Source organism: Squalius cephalus (assembly GCF_949319135.1).
Source record: "Squalius cephalus genome assembly, chromosome: 6".
Classification (NCBI taxonomy): domain Eukaryota; kingdom Metazoa; phylum Chordata; class Actinopteri; order Cypriniformes; family Leuciscidae; genus Squalius; species Squalius cephalus.
Genome location: NC_137127.1, coordinates 5,682,631 through 5,709,650, shown reverse-complemented (window position 1 = coordinate 5,709,650; position 27,020 = coordinate 5,682,631). Strand labels below are relative to the sequence as shown.

Below are 27,020 nucleotides of genomic sequence, written 5' to 3'. Positions count from 1 at the left end.
AAATCCCAATAAGGAATCGTTTTTTCCAGCTGGTTTATAGTTTCTACTACATTGTGTTAGCTTGTGTGCCAAGGTTTCCTTCTCTGTGTGTGTGTGGGTACTTAGAGCTTCTGCGGATTGGGTTTCAGAGGGGAACAAAGGCCCAGTGTAGCAGCGTAGAACGAGCGGAGGACGGGCCGGCCTGGTAAACTCATCTGCCTAGCCGCAGAAGCCTGTCCACAGGACACAGGAACATATTTAAGGAGTACATTGTGTCTTTTTGATATGTCCTATTCAAATTCTTATTTATTCAATAGCGGCTATATTAGGGCCGAATTTTTGAATGCAAAGTTTCTGGGATGTCTGGATCTGTGACCCTCTGACCAATAGCTTCTAGACAAACATGATTAGTCTCCAATTTACTATGATAAAACAGAGAGCTTTTAAAACCAGATGTTTAGAAGAGGAACATCTGGAGAACATCTGCTTCATTTGGACCAGATCTCCAGGAGTTGTGCAAAAGGGGGTTGAGGGACAGGAAGGGGGAAACGCCATTTGTGTAGACGGCTCACAAGACCAAGGCTAATGTTTTGGAAATGTTGCAACTGTTAATGCATCCAACAATGAGGACGACTGAACGTTAAGACTCGCCTCCAAATTTAGTCTGGTAGTTCTCTCTCCTCAATGCAAAAATAAAGCATGTTTTTTTAGCAAAGATTGAGACATAGGCTACTCACACTGCTTCCTTGAGTGGATGGTGTACGAGCACACATGAACGTCTCTTCTTGTCTGTGCAACCCCCTCCTTCTTAACTTCTCTTTGTTTGGGGTTTTAGAGAAATGCAGGCTCATTTTATTTATTGTCTTATTGTTGTTGTTTGTGCATAACTTTCCCACAGGAAGTTGACATGGTTTGTCAGCAATTCCTCATTTTTGTAGCGATCATATCACTGTCAGATGTCTTTGAGCGTCATGAGTGTTGTTTCTAAGACAGTGTGTCAGATTTAAAAATAGTCCAACTTAAAATGGGTCTTGAGACCCTGCCGTTTGTTCCACTTCAAGAACGAATGTGATTCAGGTCAGGTGAATCTGAAACCTATTTTTGAGCATTATTTCTATGGGCCGGGACACACTGTTTTTGAGTGTCAGTCGGCTTAGTTTTTCTGTGTGTTCTGCACCATTGGCTCTAGTTGGACAGCGTTGGGTTTTTTGGGCCGATTCAGCACATTGAATCAGTGTTGCGCCGTTGGTGAGAGAACTGATTGGCTGTTTAGCTTGGCGAACGAGTCAGTGCAGGAGATTAAAAGTGATGAAAGCGAGCAAGTTCTAGTTTTGGTTTCCCTTTTTGAATGACGAAGATAGACTATTGACACATGCTGATATAGTCAGATATTTACTTAACACATAACTCATGTGATTTTGCCTCAACAGTGGATAAGATTGGATAACTGGACTATCGTATCGCATCTCAAATTTTGGTTTGATCATTCTGAAATGCCTGAGCCAAAATCTGTCATCAAAATGATTTGGTTTACTTCCCTTCCAGAAGCGTCTCGCATGATTGCGTTCATAAACACCAGCATCCGAAAGCAAGATAACATGACAGTGTTTATTGAGTTTCGTCTGACGTTATGAGATACAAGTAATTTATGAAGTATGAAAAAAAGCACACAGTTGCTTCCCCGATTCCTGCAACTTCCATTTTTATTTCCGATATGTTGAGGCAATTTCCCAGGAAGTGACGATTTTGTTAAATTTAAATAAAAGTTAAATTTGCAACTTTGGTCAGCGCCAATAGCCTCGTGGGCAGCACGCCGACAAATAGCGCAGTTATGCTTCGGGCGTCCCGAGTTCGTGTCCCGGCTCGTGGACCTTTCCCGATCCCGTCCCCCTCTCTCTCTTTCCAACTTCGCTTCCTGTCAACTAACTGTCCTATCATAATAAAAGTCAAAAACGGCAAAAATGAATCTTAAATTTGCAACTTTGGATTGAAACACAGCTGTTGTTGAGTGCTTTCATCTTAATAAACATTGTCAATCTGGTCAGCGGTGAATTTTTCTGGTAAATTATAGATTAACGTTTATGAAATTTACAGATTCATATATATATATTTTTTTTATTGATTCTGCTAAATATCGATTAATTTAGGAAATGCATAGCATGTTGAATAATTCTGTTTCTTTGCGACTCTCATTGCACATTGAAAGTTTGATTGAAGTGAAGTGATTGAATCTAGAATCACTAGAGGCTTCAGGAAGCTTGTCCAGGAAAACAGAAACATACTCCTATTTATAATCAGGACCTCTTCAGATGAGGGGTGGTGACAGGGCTGTGAGCCAACCTGTTTGAAACCATAACAAGCTCACATTACTTTCAGGTGACCACTACTGTTCTGCACATATAAGACCCTCACGCAAGTCTTTTTCTCCTAAGGCCAGAGATTTCATTAGAGAGCATATATTTCACCATTCATTTCGGTTGCAGTCAGATAAGCAGATGACTGTGTGTGTGAAGTATCCCGACGGCTCTCTCATTCAGCCACATGTGAGTCACACAGCTAAATGAAGTCTCCGTTTCAGCATGAATGAAAGTGCAGTTTGTGAATCCGCTCAGTAGAGATAAAGTAGAGAGAGAGAGAGAGAGACAGCATGAGAGGTTTGCTTTATTCATCCAGTGACACTCATGTGACCCGGTCAGATATAGACAAACAAACAAGATTGAGTGACTCTGAACATACAGTAAATGATCTATCGCATTAAAGCTAGTTAGATTTTTAGCCGTGAACGGTTACACTGTAACCTTTTTGTCCTTCTATATTTAGTTCAGCCTTTGCTCAGGCCTCAGTGGTGTCCCGTGACACTTTGATAGCGGGACGAAAATGACAGGAAGCACAAAGCTATCAGAAGTCGTAATCAACCTGCAACACCCAGTCATTTGAAGACCGTTTCACTGCCGCCTCAAAAGCCTGGGATTATAGGGAACAAGTTCTGTGGCGCTTCCAGATGTTTGTTGTTGAGCTTCCTGAGAATTCCAAAAAAAGTAAATAAAGGTCCTAAAAGGTTGTTTTTTTTCACAGTGATGCCATTGAAGAACCATTTTAGGTTTCTACAAAGAACCTTTAAATTAACAGTTTTTCTTAGTGTGAAGAACATTTTAATTATCCAAAGAACCTTTTTTCCACTTTAAAGAACCTTTTCTGGAATTGAAAAGTTCCATGGATGTTAAAGGTTCTTCATGGAACCATCAATGCCTTTATTTTTAAGAGTGTACTTTATTTTCTGGAAAACAAGTTAAAACAAACATAAATTATAGTTGCATTTACTATAAATAACATTCATTATATAAACGCCAAGCCTAAACGCATTTATTTAAGGCAAAACGGAAACTATGCAATGCACATTTTAAGTGCGTGACATTAATTGCATTATATATTAATTGCATTAACTGTCGCTTTGTAATAAAGTCGAGTGTTGAGTGTTGTCAGCTCGATAACAATTGTCATTCCAGTCAGCAGTGCATTTTATTTAATCTTCTGGCAAATTATAATATTTCTGATATTTACAGATCATTTACTCTGATTCTTTGCAACTCTTGTTTCACAGGTTAAAAAGTTATAGCCTAATTTATTTTTTTCCTTTGAGGTTGGTCTCTATCTCCTGTTTTTCCCTCTTGTCTTCCTGCTTTCATTATTAACCCTGTGGACGACAGAAGTGGGAAAGGTCAACATGATGTGTTGACCTCTCCTCTCTTTCCCTTTTTCTCCAACAGTTTACTGTGAGCTTTCATTTATAATAGACTCGGACCGTGGGGAAGGGGGGCTCAGGGCGGTTGAGGGTCATCTTGTTTAGTTCTCGCCTGCCTGTTTTTTGGGACCCCAGGAGGAGGAGGAGGAGGAGGGAGGGAGGGAGGGGGGGGGGGGTTAAGTTCACAGGGCATTAACACTGAGACCAGGGTCATAAACTAATGAAGGATTCTAATTTGGAGAATATGGCCAAATAGAGGGGCTAATCAGTGTTTCCGTTGTCTTATTAAAGCCAGGAATCAGTGGGGGGATTCAGCCCACGGGCGGGCGGCCCTAGCCGAGAAGGGCCCTCAGGGATGTGGACCCCTGCTATCATGGGGATTAGACCCTCTGATGGGAACCCCTGTAACCCCTCCACCCGCTTTAAAACATGCTGCTTTCAATTACTATACAAAGGTGCGTCTCAGTCTTTCCTGAAGGCAAAAGTTGCGCATACATGCATTTAGACTTTAGCGATTGTTGCAAACGTCTTTCTTGTGTAGATATGTGGCGAAATATGGCGGATAAGGTGTATTTTGAAAAGATTTAACATTTGTTAGGAGTTAAAGGACGTGACCCGTCATTAGAGTGTGAGGGGACCTGGTGGTGATAGTAAATGTGTGGTGTTAAGTGATTTAATGAGCGCTGTTTGGTTTTTGCAACTTACTCTACCACAGTGTGGCCTCAAGCTCTGTAAACTAAAAATGGCCCCCTTGTTTCCTTCCTGCTGTCTGCTCCCACCATGGAGGGTTTTTCCTTTTTTTTTCTTCTTTTTTTGGGGGGGAAGGAGGTGAGCATGATTTGACAAACTGGAAAAACACAAGAGCACATGATCGCAGGGCTTCCCTTGAATGTATTTCATTAGGACTCTTTTATTACTTGTGGTTGATGGCTGTAACTTGCAAAATCCCATGTAAACACAGTTAGAGATGCACAATATATCATTATTATTTTGGTTACTGGATGATTTTAGAGGTTGTTTTTAATATGTAGTTATTGAATATTTCATTGTGCATGCTCAGTACCTTTATTTTTACATTTGTTTTACCTTTGCTGTCATCTAACACTCAATATTTAAAAGCACTAATAATGGAAAAACACTTAAATTTAGTCTTTAGCTAATCTCAGAATTATTAGTTTTGTGATCCCTGAATTCACTTTAAGTTTTAGTTTACTTTTATTATGATGAAATAGTATGTAATTTTAATGTTGGCCATAACATGAGAATACTAGTGCTGTCAAAACGACTAATCGCAACTAACATAAAATTTTGTGTTTTTAAAAGAAGTCCTCAAGCCTGCATTTATTTGATAAAAAATACAGAAAAAAAAAACGTTAATATTGTGAAATGTTTCAATCATCAATTTAAAATGATGGTTTTCTATTAAAATCTGTGATGCAATGGCACAATTTTCTGCTTAATGAACTCTGTTCACATCATTGAATCATTTTCCTGTTATCGCTGTAAAGCTGCTTTATAGCAATCTGTATTGTATAAAGCGCTATATAAATAAAGGTGACATGACTTGACTATTGACCAGAATTTTAATATCAGTGCTAAAATGGAAACAAACAGCAAAGTTTTTTTTAAGAGAGCATGTGTATTATGAGCAGGCGACACGCACAGTCTTTTGTCCTAGCTTTAGCAGTACCGTAGTAAAATGTGTGCTCCTGGAAGCGTTACATGTCCAAACACACACTGCTAGCTTAGACAGTCTTTGTTATTGAGTGCTGCAGTCTTCTGGGGTGGCCTGTTTTCTTTTGGATTTTCCTCAGACACTCAAACTCCATTTTCTCTGGCCAGTTGGGAAAATATTTGCTTTTCTGCCTTTTCCCCCCTTCTCTGAAAGGATGTATAGGCTAAATTCACATCCGTCTCAATTTCGAAACGGTTCATTGGGGTGTTACGGGCAAAATATAGACGTGGCGGGATTGTGAGGAGTTTTGTGTTCATGTGATTTTAACTTTATCTTCCGCCACTCCTGTCTGTGTTTAAATCCGCTCAACGGGAGGCTCGGTGTGAATCACGCTGTGTTGACTTGCACCCTTGTATGTGTGAGTTTGTAGCAGGCATGTTATGTACTGCTTTTGGCCGTCTCTTTGATGGCTAACGGTTTAGCCATCTGGGACAGGCCTCTCTTCCTAGCTCCATTTGTAGCACATTTGTGTGGAGGACGGGTGAAGGGAGTGAAAGTTTGCTATTGCAAATGTGATCAACATCACACGGAGAGGCTGTCCTTCCCACAAACCCAGACCACAATCATACTTTTGTTTCATGCATGATCAAGGCCTTTTTATAGGCCTATCTCCTAGAGTTGGACGGTATAATGCTGGTAAATACTGTGTGACGGATGGGAGAAATTTTGTTATACTGTTAATATGTCGTACTGCAGTAGATATCAGTAGACAGGACTGCTAAATGTTGTTTTGATGTGAGAGCAACAAAGAGATACAATACAGTGTCTCAAACGAGTCGCGAATCAGTGTTTTTATATTTACCTTTATTTTATATGTAACTATTTTACTAATAATAATAATTAATAGTTATATTTAACTATTTTACGACAAGCTTGACTCAGAATTCAGAGTCTGAACAATCCATTTTAAAATGATAGTTTTATTATTTTGAGTACATGTAGTAATAATTGAATACTTTTGGTTTGTGTCCATCAGGTTATTAATAAAATGACAGTCTAAACAAATGAGATGAAGTATGCCCCCTAATTTTAGATATTAAAATCACAAGATTACACTTATAATTAACATCTGAACCTAAATTGACTTCTGAACTAATTGTACTCCAAGTCACGTGAAGCGCAGACTCATTTAGATACTGCTTTAAGTCATAGATTTAGTGGCCTCGTTTTTGTAATGTTTAGTTTCCCAGGTCAGGGAGGATTCATTTCTCAGCTCATCTAGTGTGAAGCATTTACTCTGAGCAAATGTGTGTTTGTCAAGCTTGGGCTTTATTGACCACACACAAACAAGCCCCTTTCCTGTTGAAGTGTCGTGTGTGTGTATATATATGTGTGTGTGTGTGTGTGTGTGTGTGTGTACATATAGATGGCAGAGTTAGCCAGACCAGTGTTTACCCAGTCCTGATGTAACACCTTTGCCCCAGACATCAATGCTCCTACTGTCACTGCGGAACAAACTGCCTCAAGAAGAACCCCTGCCTATGTATTCAGACCAGCGACTCGGTCAAAACACTCTTTACATTTACCAAACAGCACAGCAAATGTTAAATGTCACATTAAGTTTTACGGTGTTTTGGTTCTTGGTTTCTCGTTAATGGTATATCATTTCTTTAATGCACAAAAAGGACAAAGAATGTAAAATTCTTTAAATGTTAAATCACAGTAAGTGATTTCTGAGAAATGCTGTTGTAAGTGGATCGGACCGAGCTGCACAATCAGCAGTGGGGGGTGTGTCCACTCATGATGGGGGAGGAGAGAGAGTGAGCCAATCAGCAGTAGGGGGCGTGTCCACCCATGATAACGGAGAAGAGAGAGTGAACCAATCAGCAGTAGGGGGCATGTCCACTCATGATAACGGAGAAGAGAGAGTGAGCCAATCAGCAGTGGGGGGCGTGTCCACTCATGATAGCGGAGAAGAGAGAGTGAACCAATCAGCAGTAGGGGGCGTGTCCACTCATGATAACGGAGAAGAGAGAGTGAGCCGATCAGCAGTAGGGGGCGTGTCCACTCATGATAACGGAGAAGAGAGAGTGAGCCAATCAGCAGTAGGGGGCGTGTCCACTCATGATGGGGGAGGAGAGAGAGTGAGTGAGCAGGAGGGAGGTTTGAAGAAAGACTGTAGAAAGAGAGATGGCTGAGAGACATTACAAAAGAGAAAAGTTGAGAAGAATATCACTGGACAAAGAAGGGTTATGATCAGGCAAGAGCTTTAGGACCCATGTTAATATTAGAAAGCTTTCCCATTCTGGAGACCAAAGGGGAAGGCCTGAAAGTGGACGGCATGGTTGCGTTGTTTCTGCTCCGTATTTGAGCAACATTGGATTTGCTGTTTCACAGAACCCAAGATATGCTGTTTTTGTAATGTTATCTATAGTAACAGGACAGTTTTGAGTGCCATTGTTTGTCTGGAGCTGCTGGCGACTAACAACAAACTCTTGTGTACTGTATGTTAATTTTTTTTTCTTCCATGTCGATCGTTCATCATCTTCGCTTTATTTTTCGCGAAGCTTTATTTTGCTTTACTTCTGCTATGATAAGGAGACATCCACTTTTGCATTGCATGTTCGTGCATTTTGGGGGCGGAGCAATGAAGGGAAGGGTGTGTTTGTTTGGGTTGATTTCAATTATCAGCAGTGTTTCTCTGAAATCACTTACTGCACCTTTAAAGTATAGCTTGCCTACAATTGTTTGAGAACTTCATAACCTTTACCCAAGTTTCTCTCTAGCATCTCTCTCTCTCGTTCTCTCTTTGACTCTGTTAACTCGCTGCTTTGTCCGCTGGTCTCTGTGATATGAGCCCTCCTTCAAAGAGGAACTTAAATCCGGCCAGAGGTCAGCAGGTCGCTCAATAATCTCTCCTGATGATGTCCTGCTGACGGAAGCCGAGTCACTCATCCACCCGTCCTGATGCACGCTTGCTCGCTCTGCCGCGAGGGAGAAATGGAGAGTTGACTGAGGTCTGATGTCCTCTTTCTGTCCTGACTAGCAGCATTCAGTCATTCATAATGACTGCCTCTCTGTGGCCTCATTAGAGACTGTGTGTTATGCTAAGCTAATGTACAGAGTCTTTGCGAGGATCTGACACGGTTGTAGTGTAGGAGTAGTTTAGAAGTACTAAATTATTTTAGTGAGAAATGAATTATGTATTGACCCTACTCACAAAAAACAAATATTCATTGACCAATAGTTTAAAAGTAAAAAACAACAAAAGCTTTATTGACAGCTTCTGTGCCATCCTGTCGATTACAACTGAAGCTTATCTCGATTTGACCCTCAAACTGAATAATAAACAAAAATATTGAACATCTACAATAGAAGAACATTTAGATTTTTTTTATTTTTTTATTAAAACAATAAATATTACACCGTTTTGGAAGTATAACCATTATACAGCTTGCCCTAAGATAGATAATTGGATAAATGTTTTGTTGGTATTGTAAAAAACAAAAAAACTTTTACTCCTGGTCCACATAGCGTTTAAATTTGCATTTTAACACAGGACCTAAAGATACCATACCTAAAGGCATAGGGATATGTTCACACAACCTGATTGGTCAGCTTTTATTAGGTATATTTCACGACTTACCGAACATCCAAAACAATGCTGTGTTCTGGGCTAAATGCGCTCGTTGTATGTGCGTAACCTACATATGATGGTATTATGACCAGCTGAGAACTCGTGAAGAGCTTATAAAATGTGTAAAGGAGTTAAAACAGCGTCAGGATGCCTGTACTGAACTGTGATGGGCAATATCACGACCATCACGAGAAAAAACAGATATGCTTGAGCATTCTGTCCTTTTTAGGGTCGCCTCTTGTGACATCCTGACCTGTTTTTGGTCCGTGTTGTGTTCATATTTCACTCGAACCGGCGCACCAGAGTTTGTTTGGAAGCGTTCACACGTATTCAAATGAACCGCATTAATCACACCAGGGTTCGTTTGAATCGAACCAAGCATGCCAAGTGTGAAATATAAGTTGTGTTTTATCAGAAATGTGTCTTCACTAGTGAATTCTCCTGTGAAAGTAAGTAGAATGCAAATTCTGCATGCAATTGGAGAGTAGGGAATACAATCTTGGCACTTTCAGCTCATCCAGTATACGCTCTCATATTTTTAGGTCAATATTTGTTATTTCTTAGGCAAAGTGGAAAACATTCAGTGCTGGCGAAGTTGAGTGCGACTGTGAGAAGCATTCATCGCTGCACCTTAAGCTCTGCTGTGTTATAAATAACTGCAGCACAATAAACAGGGCCCTGATAATTGGGCCATCAATCATGTTGAGCGCTTGGGTGGGTCTATGCCCAGTGCCGTGAGTTCGCTAACCTCCCCTCTCCACCACCACCACCTCCTCCTCCAGCGCTCTCTGGTTTCATGAGCACTGATAACAGCTGGAGAGGAAATTAGGAAGTGAGCTTCTATAGGGCACTGTCTCCTTTAGTGTCATGGAGTGATTCCTGTGTGGTCATGGCTCAATGTGATTTGAGTGCCAGAATCCCTCCTCCGCTCTCCTAGTCTTTTGGCTATAAAGCAAAAGCCTGGTCCCAGGGTTGTAGACCTCTCTTTGTCTGTTTGTCATTCCCCCAGTCTGTCTTTTCAGTGCTTAGTCTGTGATGGAAGTAGTGAAGGTTTGCAGTCGTCTGGCTGAATCTGATGTTTGAAGCTCTGGAGGGTGTTTGTGGGGGTCTCTCGAGCGGTCGTCTATCCTGTCTATGCTTTTGTCTCCATCTCTAGCCCCATAATCCTCAATAACGCCTCTCAGCTGGTGGCCCAGAGCGATCTGTAATGGCCCAGAGCAGGAGCCGTGACAGCGATGATGCTTTCCTGTGGGAGTTTAGGAGACCGTTGCCATTGGTGTTAGTTGTTTGGTGTGAATGTGCAGTCAGCCTCATTACACTGCACTGATCAGTTATCTGAAGTGGTCATTGATTGATTGCGGGTTAGCTAGGTAAAGTTGAGTTGAATGCACTGGCATTATATATTATGATTGTCTCTAATGGTGCAGTTACAATAGCGAAATTTCAGGTCATTATAATTTCATTATAATGGGCCTTTTTTCAGGTCATTAATTTCATTATAATGGACCTTTTTTCCAAGGTCATGATAATTACATTATAACATTCCAAACTTTTGTGTGCAAAAAAAAAGCCCATTACCCTTTGAGATTAGGACTGTCAAAAGTCGATAGTGGTAAACTTTTCACCCTCACACACAACTCCCAGTTGGAATGGCTGGATTCACTCGAAAACTTCGGTAAATGTGACCACACCTTCAATTCATTAACTGCAGGCATGTTGGCATTATGAATAAATAACAGTTTAAGTATTATATGCATATGGATTTCACCGTTATTGTTACTTTTGGCTGCTTTTAGACTGTCCTCCCATTTTCCCGGTACTTTCCCGCTGAGTAAAGGGAAGTCAGTCTGGCTGATTTGTGAATTTTGAAGTGTGTTGGTGTGTCTGCTGAAAATGCAAAGAGAACATTGCATGAGCAGACGCTCAAGAGTGACGCAATGGTAGGGCTCTGACCCAGACTGACTACAAAAACACATTTGCTCTTTTCCAAAAGCGAGTGAGGTGACTATACAGAGAGCAGCATCACAGACCTGAAGTCTGTTCAGAAGGTAGGCAACTCACTGCTTTCTAAGAGATCCCTTCACCAAGAATGCAATCCTCTAATGAATACAAATAGGTATTTTTAAATTGCACTATGCTGTTGAAAAGTGCAGTCACTCTATGATGCTGCGTAAGAAGGCAGACGCCTATATGTGTTCAACTTTTAGCTTGAATTCTGTTTGTCTGAAGTTTGTTTGCAGATTTCTTGCATATGAAGCATTGTCAGAAAACAGCACGTTGCAACTAATCTGTCGTGTGTGTTGGTTGCGGTCGATAATTCTTGGTCTGGATAATTTTGCCACTGAATTAAACATAAGCGTCATTGTTTTGCCTTGAAAGGGCACCATGTGGGCATAGCGTTCGGGGCTAATAAAGCTCACCTGTGTGAGTGTGCGCGCCTGCGTCTGAAACCCAAGAGATCTTCGTACTCGACATCCTGTGCTCCAATTAAAATTAACTCTCACCGCCTCTCCCTCCCTCACTCTCCCTGTGTCTCTGTCATAGTTTCCAGCAGCAATAGGAGGGGGAGGATTGGGGTGACATAAAGTGTAACAGGACCACAGCAATCCACACAGCCAATGGAGTTCTGAGGGATTGCTTCCGCGCTCGTTTTTTCCTCCTCTGTGGCCTTTTCTTTTTGTTTGACGGTCATTCGGCCCTCCCCTGTGACCCTCCTGAAGAGGCCCCTGTTCCTCGTCTGCTGCGGCCCGGGCTGTTTTCCTGGAGTTTGTGTGTGTGTGTGTGTGTGGGTTGGGGGTAGGGTGGCTTACTGGTAGGTGGGTGGGAGAGGGGCAGTTTTTGTCAGTTCCTTTGATCAGTAAAGCATAAACAAGAGGGAGCTTAGAGAAGAGGGGGTGGTGAAGTGCTGAGTCAGTCTCTCTCTTTCTCTCTCTCCTCTTTTTGTTATTCTTGCTCCCTCCCTTTCTCATAAGGCAGTGATGGCGGAATACTGACTAATTAGTGGCGAAAAGAAAGTGACGGCAGGAAAAAATTGTCACAGGACTGTTTATGATGGGAAAGAAAGAGTCTTGCAAATTTTGTATTGCAAACAAAACCGGTTGGAAAGTGGCGAAATTAATTTATTTTTCTATGCGGTCTCTCTTCCAGTAGAGTAGCGGTCCGCCGCCAATCTATCAAGACTATTGGTCAAACAATATGGGTTTTTCAAAGGCTGCTGCCAATAGCAGAGTAGTCGATGGTCAATATAATGGCAATTTGCAATATTAGAAATGTATTAATGCCAGTATATTATAAATATACTGATGCCTATGTATTATAAATGTACATTACTTTTCAAAGGTTTGGGGTTTTTTTGTAAAAAAAAAAAATGCATTCAATTCAAAAGTAAAAGTAAAGACATTTTATAATGTTACAAATTTTTTAAATGTATCACTGCAATTTAAAATACTGATTGACGACTCTATATTAGAGTTGTATAATTCAATTATGTTATGTCAGTGACGTGTACATTAATTTGCTTAAAGTTAAACAAATTTTTTCTGAATGTTTATGTAAAATTCACAAAAAAAATTCATGTTAAAACAACGTTGTTTTTCATTTATTGACAAGGCTGTCAGTAGATTTAGGAGGCAGTGAAACTTGTTTATTGGCAAATCAAACATGTTTATCGGCTGATGCCAATAATCTTGAAATGGATTTATTCGTCTTTAGTCTAGTCAAGTTCAATACATGCAAATCTCACGTTTTCAGCGACAAAACCTGTCTTAAATAGGGGGAAAGAGAGCAGAGCTGGGGGGAAAAGAGGGACAAGTGAATAGCATTTAGGGTTTTGGGTCGTAGCTTGGTCTGAGCTTTTGTCCAGCAGGTGAAAGCTTTGTAAAACTGGCGCCAGATTGTTAAAGAGCCTGACACTTCAGTGTGTTGGAACAGGCAGGGAGAGAAAGAAACCTCCTGGGAGGAGACCCATGACTGACCCTGCCTGAATGTACAGGCCTTCGCCTGAGAGAGAGAGGGAGAGAGAGAGAGAGAGAGAGAGAGAGAGAGAGAGAGTGGGAGCGGGAAAAAGAGGGGCCTTTTCCTGTGTTAGCTCTACATCTTAATCGAGCAACAAGCCCAAACAAAGCCATCATTAGAAATGCCTCTAACACCAAGTGTTGCTGCCCGTTTTCATTAGTGTTCATTAGCGTTTCGCAACCGCCTGATTTGTCCTGAAGTTGCATAAAACTGCTTCTTTCAGTAGTGTTTACCTACAGCAATATTTTGAGTTATAAACTGAAGCGCATAATCCGCACTGGCTGTAGTTGCGTAGACCTGACAGAACTTGCGTCACCTCCAAAGCGTGGGTCTTTTGAACCACCCACTCCATCCCAAACACTGCTCGTAAATTGCGTGCATGTGCCCTCAGGACACCAAAACCATTTTCTTGGAAGACTTCTTTTGTTTAAAAGAAAGTGTAAAGATCAGCAGCTAGTGTTTAGGAAGGAAAAGGGTTGTCAGGTTTGATCTCAAGGAAGCTGTGAGATTAGATCATGTGAAATGTACTGTGATGGTGAGCTAGAAAGCACAGCAATGTTGGATTTGTAGGCGAATAGTTTCTTTTGGTCATTTCAATGACTATTCAAGGCCCAAAAGCCCCCCTGTTTTCCAGCATAGACTGCTTAACCTTTAAGTGATAAACTGCAGTGAAAGAGAAAACAACACTGTGTCAAGCAGCTCTTCTCTCTCTGCCACCCTGCTGTCTAAGATCTGAATAAACAGAAGGGTGTAAGTTTAGCTTCAGTGTCTCCTTTTAGACTCATTGATTTGTTTTCCAGTAACCGTGTTATTCATCACTGACCTTACACAGTAATCGGTGACTTCATTCACAGATGACACCGGTTCAGTCCACTGCACGCAGGCAAATCACAAGTAAACTGGGTCGAAGTTCACCGTTATCCACGCCCCCTCCTACACAGCAATACATCAGCAGGTCTGACACAAGAGTGGGTGGCAATTGTAAAGTTTACGAAATAAACTTTCATAAGAGCCTATTTTTAGCAGACGGGGCAGACGAAATGATTGGCTATTTCATTGCTAACAGGACAGACCATCATTTACACTTGCTTGCAGGAGGCTTCGGAGATGTTTGGTTCTTGCTCGCTTTTGCTTATACAGATTAAAGGGCTGAGATGCTGTCCAAATGGATCGGTGTTCAGGTGTTTACAAAGATCTTTTAAAAGTTCCACTTGCCGGGAGTTTTATCTGAGCACTCGGTTTGGATCAAATAAACCAATGTGGGATATATAACAGTTGTTTATATGGTAGTACACTGCCCTTGACGCACCTTTGTTAACATGCCTTATATTCTCATAAATCTATACATTGTTATCTGCGTTATTGTTATAGGGTGCTGCCTACCTAGACTACATTTTGGGCAACATAAGAAAAGCAATGACATGAATAGAAACGCATTTAATAAATAATCAGTCCATATGTTAAATCTACTTTTAATTGTATTCAATGTAGCTAAACTTATTATATTATTATTTTATATTTACTGGTGGAAAAGGGGTCAAAAATGTGTTTGTGTGTGTATATATATATACATTTTATTAATATTAAGTATTATGATATATTTTATAATAATTTAATAATAGTATTTATAATTTAATAATTGTATTTGTTTTATTTATTTTTTTATTGCGTACAAAATTATACATTATATATTGGCAGAAAAGAGGTTAAAAATGTGCATATCAAAAAAAGTATTTAAATATTATAGATGTATGCAGCCTAGAACAAGAGCAAATGTAGTCACTTATAGAAGTATAATAATATTAGTTATTCATTTTTAAATATATATTTTTTAATTCTGTGGCCCTAATTTGAAATTGCCAGATTTGTTTTTGCCCAATGTGTCCAGCCAAAGAGGCAGTTCATTAGGATTCACAACTCCATAGTTATCACCACCATAGTTATATTTAATAGTCCTTTTAATGTACATCTGTGTGTCCCCATAGCCATCATGACCAGACGACCACCTGGCAGGACCCGCGCAAGGCCCTCCTTCAGATGAACCAGGCCGCCCCGCCCAGCCCAGTGCCTGTCCAGCAACAGAACATCATGAACCCTGCCTCAGGTCAGCAGCTCCAGACACTCATTTCATATTTAAAACTACACTCTCAGTCCCAGCATTCTCATGCTAATTCTACGGGTGTAGCAGTCTCTGTTTACACCCAACCCTGCCTCTACCTCAGCAAACGAAGAAATCTTATCAGTGCAGACAAATGCAAATGAATGCATGTGAATGGCAGTTGACGGTAAGGTAGACATGTCTGGTTGGAGATACAATAGTGACCAGGGTCAGACCTGGAGTCAGCTTATGGGAGGTTCAACAGGATCTGCGACAAGACCGGTCCCTTTCAGTGTTTTAGGGCATTCTCTTCAGACTTTAATGTCATTCTTTGGATTACAAAGTACGATATATTGTTTGGTCCTGGAAACTAGAGTGCAAAAAATGTATTCCCCTATGGAGAAAATGAATGGGATTTTTACTTTCCTGAACCTGACTGTTGCACTCTATAACATGGTAGTCTTGTCTTATCCTTATCTATTATGCTTATATGTAATCCCTCCGGTTTTACTTGCACCGCTCTGAGTGGGATTCGAACCGGCGTTTCCGGTAGGGATGCTCCGATCAGGATTTTTTTGCAGCCAATATGACTACCGATGTCTTGTCATTATGATCAGTCAATCCCGATCATTCAAGCTTTATATAATTAATTCGAAAGCTCGCTGTTCACTGATAAAGTAATACCACAGATGTTGCTTTGGTTATATTATTTACAGTAATGTTGTGATTGTTGTTTTAATTGAAAATCACATAAATAAGCACAACAAATATTTATTTTACAATGAACATTTTAATAGGTCTTTAAAAACAGCGCTTACGCAAAACACAATCCATTTGGCTTATTAAAGAGCCTACAAGACTTTAAAACTGAACCTAATTGCAGGCTGTCAGTCAGTGCAGTTACAGTGTTACACCAGCAGGGCGAGGGACTGTTTTTTTTATGAGCGAGTCATTGTTAAACCATTCATTCTAGGTCAACTTGGTGTTGAGATTAATTTAACTTTGAGTGCTCATGAGGCTCACTTGACGAGCAACGCATCACCTGGGTAACGCTGAAGCGGATGTTTCACTTCATAGAGATCAATGGCATTGATTCAATGCATTGAACAGCGCTGATGCCAGTCATGGGAAATCCCCTTAAGTATTGAAAGGATACTACGACAAAGATATCGCTTTCATCTTCTGACAACTGATGGCAAACTGATTTTTTTCACGAATATATGGCTTGACCTGAAGAAGGACAGATGCAGGTAATCACACACGCTCAGTTTCCCTGTCGCTGTGTGTGTGTGTGTACGTGTGTAAGTGTGTGTGTGTAAGTGGAGGAGCTGCTTGAGCCCCGACAGAGAGCAGATGACAGAGGCAGCGAATCAGGTTCGTTGGACTGTGATATTTCATTAGAACATGACAGGTGACTGCGGCGCTAAAGTTTGACGTCATCAAATTGGGATCGGTTCGTGAGATCAGCCAAGTTTAACGACTACCGATCGAGTCACAGAATGTGATTATAGGCCGATGCCAATCTGCGGCCGATCCATTGGAGCATCCCTAGTTTCCGGCATGGGACCGGCAGTCTCCAGCGTCTCTAGACAGTGCACCTCTTTAGTCCAGGAGAGTGAGGTTTACTCACATAGCTATAACTAGCTGGCCTCCGTTACCCCTCTAAACCTTACGCCCATTCGGGTCACGGCACCAATTTTACCCCTCCGGTTCTACTCGCCTCGCTCCGAGCGGGATTCAAACCGGTGCTTTGGGCATGGGAGGCGGACGCACTAACAAGTTAATAAAATTCTGCTATTGGAAACTGAAACCACCAAATCAGACAAATAAGGGATGTGCAATCAAAGTCCAGGCAAGTCAGTTAACTCAGCAGCCATCTTTGCAATGCCTCCTTCATAGTTTCTACAGTATGTAGGCAGTAGCTCATGTACTATTTACTTGGATGAAGAACGTTAACACTGGGGAAAATGTGGAATGAAAAATGTGGATTGTGGCCAAACAAATTACTAACATAAGAATTTCAGTTAGTACTGGATAATTCACTGTACCCTGACTGTTCTCTCTCAGGACCTCTTCCTGAAGGCTGGGAGCAAGCTATTACCTCAGAAGGAGAGATCTACTACATCAATCACAAAAACAAAACCACCTCTTGGCTGGACCCACGACTCGACCCGCGTTACGGTGAGCTTTAAATCCTAAAAGTTTATAATAATCAAAATTTATTAATTGTACTATTGATTGATCTATTGGTCTCTTATCATGCTGCTCTTGTCGCCATTTTATAAAAGAATAAGCCACCTGAGTAGAGAAGCATTGATGTTTCGGCAAGCGAAAATATTCAGCTTAAACTGCAAAATAAAAAAAATCAGTTTTGACTAAATGGTTTTGCATTGACCAAAACAGTTAGCACGTCCTCAATGGCATGTTGTGCAAACAACTTAGATAAGCTACAACAGATAAACACGTCAGCAATATGGGATGCACGTAGCCAAAAATGAAACTAGGATAGCAAAATGTACAATTTGTTCAGGTAAAATATCAAGAGGCAGCTTGTTGCATAGTTTTATCAGCTGTAAACCAAACACCCTGAGCAGCATACTGAGTTTTAAAGTTAATGACTAAAGTTAATTACTGAAACATTATTTTTAGTTTCGGTTTTCGGTTCAATGACAACTTTAATTTCGGTTTCGGTTTATCTGTAAAAAGAAAATCATCCATCACTATACCTGAGGTCGATCATTGCAGTGGTTTCATCATTGATAAGGGGTGTTAGGCGCTCAAAGTCCTGAGAACACACTTCCACCGTGGTAAAATCACTGTTGCTTATTGCTTTATTATTATTATGCTGATTACAGACCGAGTGTAGCTGACTGCTCTCTGACAATGTGTGTGTATGAAAGTGAGTGAGAGTGTGTATGCGTTTTTGTGGCACACTATTCACAGAGTATTCCTGCTTCCTGTGACTCATACTGAGGTTAGCCAAAACTGCTCCACACTCAAGAGTCTGCTATGTGATCCCTTTACTCGCACACAAACACGCAAACTAGTTCAAACTGCATCTGATTAGTTCAAACTCCACCCCCCGTTCAGATATGCATCCATAATCCATACGCAGAGGCGATGAAACATATCTAAGCAGTGGAATAGTCACATTAATCTAATCATCTGTTTTTGCTGTCAAGATAAATGGTTCACCGAAAGGTTGTCAGACTAAGATGTTTGTCCTTTTTCTACCCCTTTCAGTCCCTCTCTTTAATCTCTTTCTATGAGCACGTAAGGCTCACAAAGAGATGAAGGCTTCTACTTATGTCACTTTGAGTTACGCACGCTTGAGGTGCTTTTGCTTCATCCCAAAGGAGTTTTCCCCTGGGATACTATCTCACTATCTCCCTCATGTATGAACAAGCATGTTTTTGCCCCATTTTTGACCGAAAGCCGCATCTACAAAATGGGTTTTTGTGTGCAAACATACACCAAAACATGCAAGTGGTCGTGGGTAAAGAGGTAAGAAGTCTGTGAAGGGCTGGGTCAGGCAGGAGAGAGAGAGAGAGAGAGAGAGAGAAAGGGAGGGGGGTCGGCTCTGGTGGGTGAAGCCCTTTGAAGATTTATAAGTGTTCAGCGGACAAGCCTGGTGGGCCTCTGAATTACAGACGTAATGTGAGGGGGAGAACGGCGAGAGGGGTAGACGACGTGGTTAACTCATTCCTTGCCACAAGTTTAGAATGTTTGGGCGTTCCCGTGCGGTTTTATGTAACTGCTTGCGTTGGCATATTTTTATAACCTTTGTGTTTGTGTTTTAATCCCTCGATTCCTCTCATTGAGGTTGCTGGACTGCAGACGTTTGGACGAACTTTATCCCACCGGCTTCAAAAATGCAACTTAAATGAACGTTGGCTCCTTCTCTTGCACCAATTGAACCTCAAATAACGATTAAATATGTTGCTACCCTGACATGTCCAGTCTGGGTCTCCGCTCACCATTGGAGACGCTTGGGTAATTCGAGCTGGGAGTAGAGTAGGATTGTACTCCTTTAACTGAGAACTAAAGTCTGGCCATTCTCTCGTTCTGTCTAACCCCCCTTCCCAGCCCGCGTGAGGCCCAGCGCAGGCAGAACTGTTCTCAGCTGCACATCTAGATGGACTTGAGACGGTGCCAGGCCTCTCGATGCTGCAGCTCTGCTCCTAATCTGTTCCAGACCTTTTCAGTCAAAGAGACCCAATGTTAGAGAGAGAGAGAGAAAGAGGAAGGGGGCAGGCGAAGGCAGGCCCTGAGAGAGGGAAAGGAAGAGGGAGAAGAAAGGGAGGAATAAGAGACCACTGGATAAACTTGTGCCTCCTTCCTAAGAGGCGGTGAACAGGCCTTGAGGTCTGATCTGAGAGGCCAACGTGGGACTTTATGATGTATTTCACGCCTCATCTGGCCCGTAGACTCAAAAACACCACCATTTTTGAGCACAAAGACCAACTGGAGCCTTCAGTTATCGGTCATGTGCTGCGGGCCGCTTAGATTATCATGGTCCTTCAGTGGAGGAGTTGGCACCTTGTTGGCAAGTGCAGAGTGATGTCACACTCTTGTGAAGCACTCATCTTTTCCAGAGCTTTGAGCTGACACACACTCTCATGCACGGTTGCATAAACACTTCACGACTCCCAAGGCGCTTGCCTTATTGGGAAACGGGATGACGAAAGTGCCATCAGTGGTTCACATCCAAAGATGACAGTCTCAGTGCATTCATGGAGTTTTTTTTTTTTTTTTCCTGAAGTAAATGTGAGTGGTGGTTGTAAATACAACAAGCAACAGTCATTGTAAAAAGGCATTGCATTATAAAAAGGCTTTGCAAATGCCTTATTAATAAACATAGTTTGTTTAGCAGGACATTCAACTCTGTGCTCAATACAATAAAATCTATTGTGTCTTTTGTTCATTTTAAGATTGTTCTTGCATTATTAACAATAGTCTATTATCGGAATTATGTAATTTTAGTGCTGAAGTCGTTGCCATTTTGAAGGTTTCCGAATCGTGTTGCAGTGGTCAGGTGGTACAAGTCAGAGCTTTCATAAAATAAAATAGTTTTGATTAAAAGTTCTACGAGACCGTGAATGCTTTTTACTAGTCGGGATGTCATAATTACGGTAACTCCAACATGGCATGAACGTATCTTTTGTCTCCAGTTTGATCTAGTTCTTTCTAGAAAAGGGATTCCTAGTGAAATCTAGTGGAACAACTGAAAACATGATCAGAAATTTGTGGTTAAATCGGGTGAGCGTATTGCGACAGCGCAGTGTCTGTAAAAAGGAACAGATCAAGAACCTGAAATACCACACTGACTTAGTCCGACTCTATTATTTGCAAAAGTGCATTGCATATTACTTGCATGTGAATAACGGAAGCACATTTGCATTTCTCACTGCAGTAATCACTAATAATAACTGTGAAAGTCTTGATGTATAAATATACCACCTGCTGTTTCCACTTGTAAGTGATACGGCTACCATCTTGCTTTCAACTGGTTTCCTACTACACACTAGTCACAGCTGAGTTTCCTCACGCTGGCTTCCGGCAGCTCACAGCTTGCTTTTGTGTGGCCCGCTGAGGTTTGTGTATGATGGGATATAGAGAGGCTTTTCTTCTGGACACAGATTGACTTCTTTCCTTTTTCTCCTCCGCGTACGCGCTTATCTCTCAACTCGAAACGCAACTTGAGCACGGCTTTTATACAACAAACCTGTTAAATCGACAGCCAACAAATATTTACAAAGGCTTCAAACGTCCTGCCGCTGCGTTTCCTAATGTTTCCCAACACCCCGCCAGTCTCACCTGGAAAGGACAGGGGAGCTGCTATTGGCTCGGCTTCGCGATACGGCCTGATAAAGACTGTTATTGCTGGATGATCGTGTTTCAGAGCCAGCGTGGCAAACTACGTCAATCTAAACTTTTATCTCTATCTCGCTCTTTTTATTTGTGTTTCTCTGGCACGTTTCCTCCTCCTCCTCCTCCTCCTGTTGGTTCAGAGGAGAACACATTCGTTGCACGAACCTGCAGTTCTGCTGCGCTTATGCAACTCTGAGTCATTCGGCCACATGGATAAAGCTTGTTTGTGTGTTCTTGTCATCTTCATGCTGTGGTATGGAGTTTCCCAAGTGAGATGCCCACAGAAACAAGTATAGACTAGTCAGGGAAATCCAGACCTGAGAGTCAAGAGTTTATTTTGTGCAACAAATCTGGCTGCCACATATCAGCCTGTATTAACTGGTCACTCCTGCCCTCAGATCAGCCATTACTTCTCCACCAGAACCGTCATTCGGCTTCAATAGACCCCTATCTATGCGAGATAAGAGTCTTAAAAGAGAAACAAACACACACACACACAGATACACACTCCCCCACTAGCACTCATACACATTCCCACACACTCTTCCACGCCTCGGGCGGTGTGGGGGATGGTGGTTGTGGTGTGTGTGAGGCGTGGTGAGTCTCTGATCTGATTCCCATGGTGAGAGGAGAGTGGAGACTCATTCAGGCCTGAGGTAGTGTAAACACACTGTGATTGAATGGCGATGAGGATAAGCGGGGAAGACGGGGCTCCCTCGCGCATAACAACGCTAGCACCATCGCGGCTTTGTTGTCCCTGGTGGCCCCAGTGCATAAGTAAACAGCCATTTTCATTGGTCCAATTACTGTAACACCCCACCTCCTATGGTCCAAAACATTTGTTTCTGTGTTTGCGTCTGTGGCGATACGCATTTCTCCATTCACTTACATTGATGGGACTTTTATTACGCCCTGTGTTGTATACATATAATTTCTTTTCTTAATATACAATGTATACGAATGGCCAAACAGGAAATTATTAAATGAAATCGGAATTTTTATTTATAAATCCGAATATATCTTTCTATGACTAAATAATGAGTATATAAACTATATAATGAAGATATGACTATAAATTCAATTATTTAGTTATATATAAATGTATAGATGCAAATCGGAATATACTGTATATATGCAAATCTGAATATACAGATACAAATCTCAGTATATAAATCTAAGTTGTAAATATATAGATTGTAATTAGATATGAATATATGGTCATTAGTCTGAAAGTGATAAATGACTCACTAAATGATTTCAGATTTATAGATAAATATTCAGATTTACATTTATAAATTGAGAATTCTAACTTTATATAAAAAAAAATAAGCATATTTTCAGATTTTATATAATTATTTCTTGTTTGGCCCTTCATAAGTGTATAATGAAAGTCCTGGATGCTAATTCGTCAATATGGCGTTTCAGTATTGCTTATATACACTATAATGCCAATTTTATTTGCATGTTGTGTATATTTTCTAGTGGTAAATTAAGTCATCATTTACTCACCAAAATGTCTAACGGCCAAGGTCAGGATTTTTGTTAAATAATACATTTAAATTTCAGTTTGTTTTTCACCAAACCCTATGGTAAACCCCCAGAACACTTTGAATATACGACATGTGTTCGGTGATACTTTTGTGTGTTTTTTTTAAAAAGTCGCTATTCACTAGGATGAGCACAAGCGGAACTTTTTTTGTTTGTTTTTCTCCTTTTGTGGTCCAAAGTAGAAAGAAGGGCATACGGCATTAGAACAACACCAGGCTGAGTAAATGATGACTTAATTTTAATTTTAGAGTGAGCTATCCCTTTAATCCTTTTTTTTATTGCCAATAACAAGAGCGAACAAAGCCTCTTAAAATAATTTATTGTGTGTCCTCAGCTATGAACCAGCAGCGAATTTCCCAGAGTGCTCCAGTGAAGCAAGGCTCCCAGTTGCCCTCCAGCCCGCAGAGTGGAGTAATGGGTGGAAACAGCCAGATCAGACTGCAGCAGATCCAGATGGAGAAAGAGAGACTGAGGATCAAGCAAGAGCTCCTCCGCCAGAGACCCCAGGTCAGACACACACCTGTCAGAACATTCTGTCCTCGCATGTAGACGGGCACACACTGCTCAAATGGGCCTGAGCTGTACTGTGTGTTTTTGTTTGTAATGTACCGTGGCGTTTAATCTTATGCTGGTTGTTTTGACAGACCTTGACTATTGGCACAAGGTCTGGTCCACTTTGCAACTTATGCATCTGATAAACAACTCATCACACTTTGTCTCTTTACATATAGTGTAGGGTCTAAATCTGAAGTCGCTGTATAGATGGCGTGTGTGTGTTTTGCACGAGGTTGGAGAGGAGGAGGAGGAGGTTTTGCTCAGCTGCCCCTGCTTTGGAATGTAAACACGGTGTTGACTCAGTTCTGCAAGACCCCCCTGCTGGAAAACTAAATAAACAGAGATCTTCAGGGATGATCTTACAGGCTAGAAGCAGCTCACTTTAAAGACTAATAAAGATAGGCCTTCAAAAACACTTAAAGACATTGATGTTATTGCTGGAAATCCTATAATGAATCGCTCACCCATGATATTGCATGTTATTGAAATCAAAGCGAACGTAAAATTGTATTCTACCTCTATTATAACACATTTTCTATTAAAAAGATATTCAACAAGTTAAAAATATATTTACTTTCATACTGATCTTACTGAAATTTGGTTAAAAACCAATTTAACCAAAAAACTGGAACTAAACTGAAATGCATTTGCATGATTTTAAAACTAACCAAAAAAAAAAAAAAAAAACTCAAATTAAGTTTAGAATTACAGAATGCATTGTAATTGATTCAAATTTCATAACCCATCTGCATTGATTTTGAAAACTGCTATGCAGTTTTTGCATTAACTGCTTAAAACTATAATAATGTCAAAGTAGACATTTCTTTTAAATAATGTGATGAATGAATCATTCTCAATAAGATGAGTATAGTCGATACTCGATAGGGTCAGTGTGGATGTCATGCTGTGACAGCTTGTTGAGTTATCCTTTAATCAGCAAAAGTTGTGAAAGTATTTAAGTTTCAATTAGTCATAGGAAGTCTGTAATAAAAAACAAAGATCTGACCCTAAATGGTGTGCAATAAACACACACCTTCGCGTGAGACTCTGCAAACCACCCGTTTAAGCTGAGGCTATAAAAAAAATGTCGAAAATCTTGCACAATCCATTGACAAATGATAACCAGATTTGTAACTCATGACTTGTTGGATGGGAAAGGCTTTTATTCAACACAAGCGGCTGATACAGGAAACTAAGTGAAACTTGTAGGTTAAGTTTTTTTGTTTTGTTATGTTTCACACCTCACTGTTTTGTGTGGTTTGAAAGCAAACCAGTATAGTTTGTTCTGTCCTTTCCCTTCAGTTGAAAAATGCATCCGTGCTCATCTCTGTACTTGAAGTAATTCCAAAGAAAGTTGTTAATTTCGTCTTCCGTCGAGCTTCCGTTCCTGCAAACCCAGTCTGCTCACTTTGTGAATTTCGCACTTTGACACGTATTTCTTTTGTCTGTGCGTGCGTACAGGAGCTCGCCCTGAGAAACCAGCTTCCAACCAGCATGGAGCAGGATGGCGGCACTCAAAACCCAGTGTCCTCGCCCGGCATGGGCCAAGACGCCCGTAACATGACCACCAACAGCTCTGACCCTTTCTTGAACAGGTAAGGCACTTCAAACTCATGCACGCACAACACAGATTGAGTGCAAAACTCATCACTTTGAGTTTGCACATGGTGCAAAGGCACATAAATGCCATGAACCTTCTCACAAAAGATGTTTGGCTGCATCATGTGTGCTTTTTCTGCTGGAATGACACTCATTGGTGACCCCTGATGGAGAAGCTGTTGAAAGCAGTCGATATTAAGCAGCTTTTGCAGAGAATTGCGCCCTCCAGTGGCAGTCGAGCACATCAATCTCTCCTACATGAGAGAGCAGATAAGGGATTTATGTGAATAGCAAGGCGGCCGTGAGAACATGTGGTCTCGGTCTTGGACAAGGCCACCCCCCCCCCCCCCCACCCACCCACCTCGGCTGCGCTCACAAAGAGCTCATTCATCCAGCGACTCTCATGCACTGAAGCCACATTTCATTCTCTTAATTAGGAGAAACTTGCTGTATTTTCCTTCACTGTAGCATGTCCTCTGCCCTCTTTATTTGTGCTGAACTGCCTGCCTGCTATTTATAGAGAGCTTTTCTCAGACCACCAGCAAAACAACACCTTTCACAATGACTCTCAAAGGCAGTTCAAAGCGGGCCACTGTGAGGAACACAAGCAGAAACTCTTGCAGCAGTTCGTAGCAGAATGAGCAGTCATTATTAGCAGTTAATCTGCATAATTGTACAGAAGTTAAGAGGCAAAGCTTTGGAAATGAGGGATTTTTATGTTAAGGCACTGTATATATGGTTGTACATAGTTTACACAAAGTCTTCAAAACTGGAAATAGACTAAACTTTCTTGTGTTTTAGCTAATGCAAAGTCTCCACCTGCTCTGCACACTCTCATTCTCTCAATAATATTGCGATTCAACACACTTTCACTTAGAAAAAAAGTTCGCAAAAAGAGCAAACTTCCTTTTTTTTTATTGAGTGATATGCACTGGATTTTATTCTTAGCTTGTTCTGAGTTTGTGGTCAGACAGAAATAGTCTGGTGTGTGTTGATCTAATGCTACCTTATATTTGGCTTTTCGTAGACTTGGTCTTTGTGGTGGTCAGATTATTTTTCCCCAAAAATGTGAACATGAAATACAGGTGAAACTCAAAAAATGTGAATATTGTGCTAAAGTTTGTGTATTTCAGTAATTCAAATTAAAAGGTGAAACTAATATATTTAGTATATAACTATATACATATGCATGATTATACTTTTCAGAGGGCCGATATTTCTGTATTTAAAATCCTTTTTTTTTTAATTGATTTTTATAATATTCTAATTTTCTGAGATTTTGAATTTGGGGTTTTCATAAGCTGTAAGCCATAATCATCAAAATTATAACTTTTGCACGATATTCAAATTTTTCGAGTTTCACCTGTATGTGACAATAAATATTGTTTCTTGCCATGAGATTATTTATACCGGTGCGAGGCAAATTACCATAAATGATAATAAAAAAAAAAAAATCATATGTGAAATTGAAATTATGAAAAATTGAATTTATGTACACTGTATTGTAAAAACTGTGATGCATTTTTTTCAGGATTCTTTGATGAATAGCACATTCAAAAGGACAGTATTTGTTTGAAATAGAAATCTTTTATAACATTATAAATGTCTTTAATGCATCCTTGCTGAATAAAAGTATTAATTTCTTTCAAAAGAAATCGGTTACACTTCATTTTAAGGTGTCGTTGTTACAGTGTAATTATGCATTTAAGTATTGAGTAATAATAATTAACTACATGTACTTATGGTTAGGATTGGGGTTCGGTTTAGAACATAGTTGCATGTAATTATGCATAATTTGGTTACATTTTAATTTACAGTACGTGTACTTACCCAAGATAGTACTGGGTAATATAAGGTAACTACATGGGTTAAGGTTATGTTTATTGGTGGGTTTAGGGTTACTACCTAGTTATAGTACATACTATGCTATAGTATGCACATGCGGAACAGGATTGTAAAATAAAGTGCTACCCATAATTTATAGTTATTACTACAGTAACTACATGTAACGTGTAACAAGGACACTGTAAAATAAAATCTTTCTGAGCCCAAACGTTAGAACAGTAGTGTAACTGTACGATTTACATATGTACATGATTTATATTCGTCTAAGCAAGCTTTTAAATGTGTGTGTGTCATTAATGGTGTTGCAGTGGGACGTATCACTCCCGAGACGAGAGCACAGACAGTGGCCTGAGCATGAGCAGTTACAGCGTCCCTCGCACCCCAGACGACTTCCTCAACAGTGTGGACGAGATGGAGACAGGTACCTCACAAGGACAATAGTCACAATCACACCAAA

General features: G+C 40.6%; 1 protein-coding gene across 2 annotated transcripts in view; it reads left to right on the top strand.

Moving 5' to 3' along the window:
• yap1 (Yes1 associated transcriptional regulator) overlaps positions 1–27,020 on the top strand; it is a 34,681-nt gene that overhangs the window by 4,897 nt on the left and 2,764 nt on the right. Inside the window, exons 3-7 of one of the 2 annotated variants that reach the window (XM_079874552.1) lie at positions 15,033–15,151; positions 17,213–17,326; positions 22,899–23,071; positions 24,581–24,714; positions 26,872–26,984. In XM_079874552.1, the coding sequence (XP_079730678.1) occupies positions 15,033–15,151; positions 17,213–17,326; positions 22,899–23,071; positions 24,581–24,714; positions 26,872–26,984 (653 nt within the window). The remainder of the gene's footprint in view (positions 1–15,032; positions 15,152–17,212; positions 17,327–22,898; positions 23,072–24,580; positions 24,715–26,871; positions 26,985–27,020) is intronic. The other variant, XM_079874553.1, reaches the window with a different exon arrangement.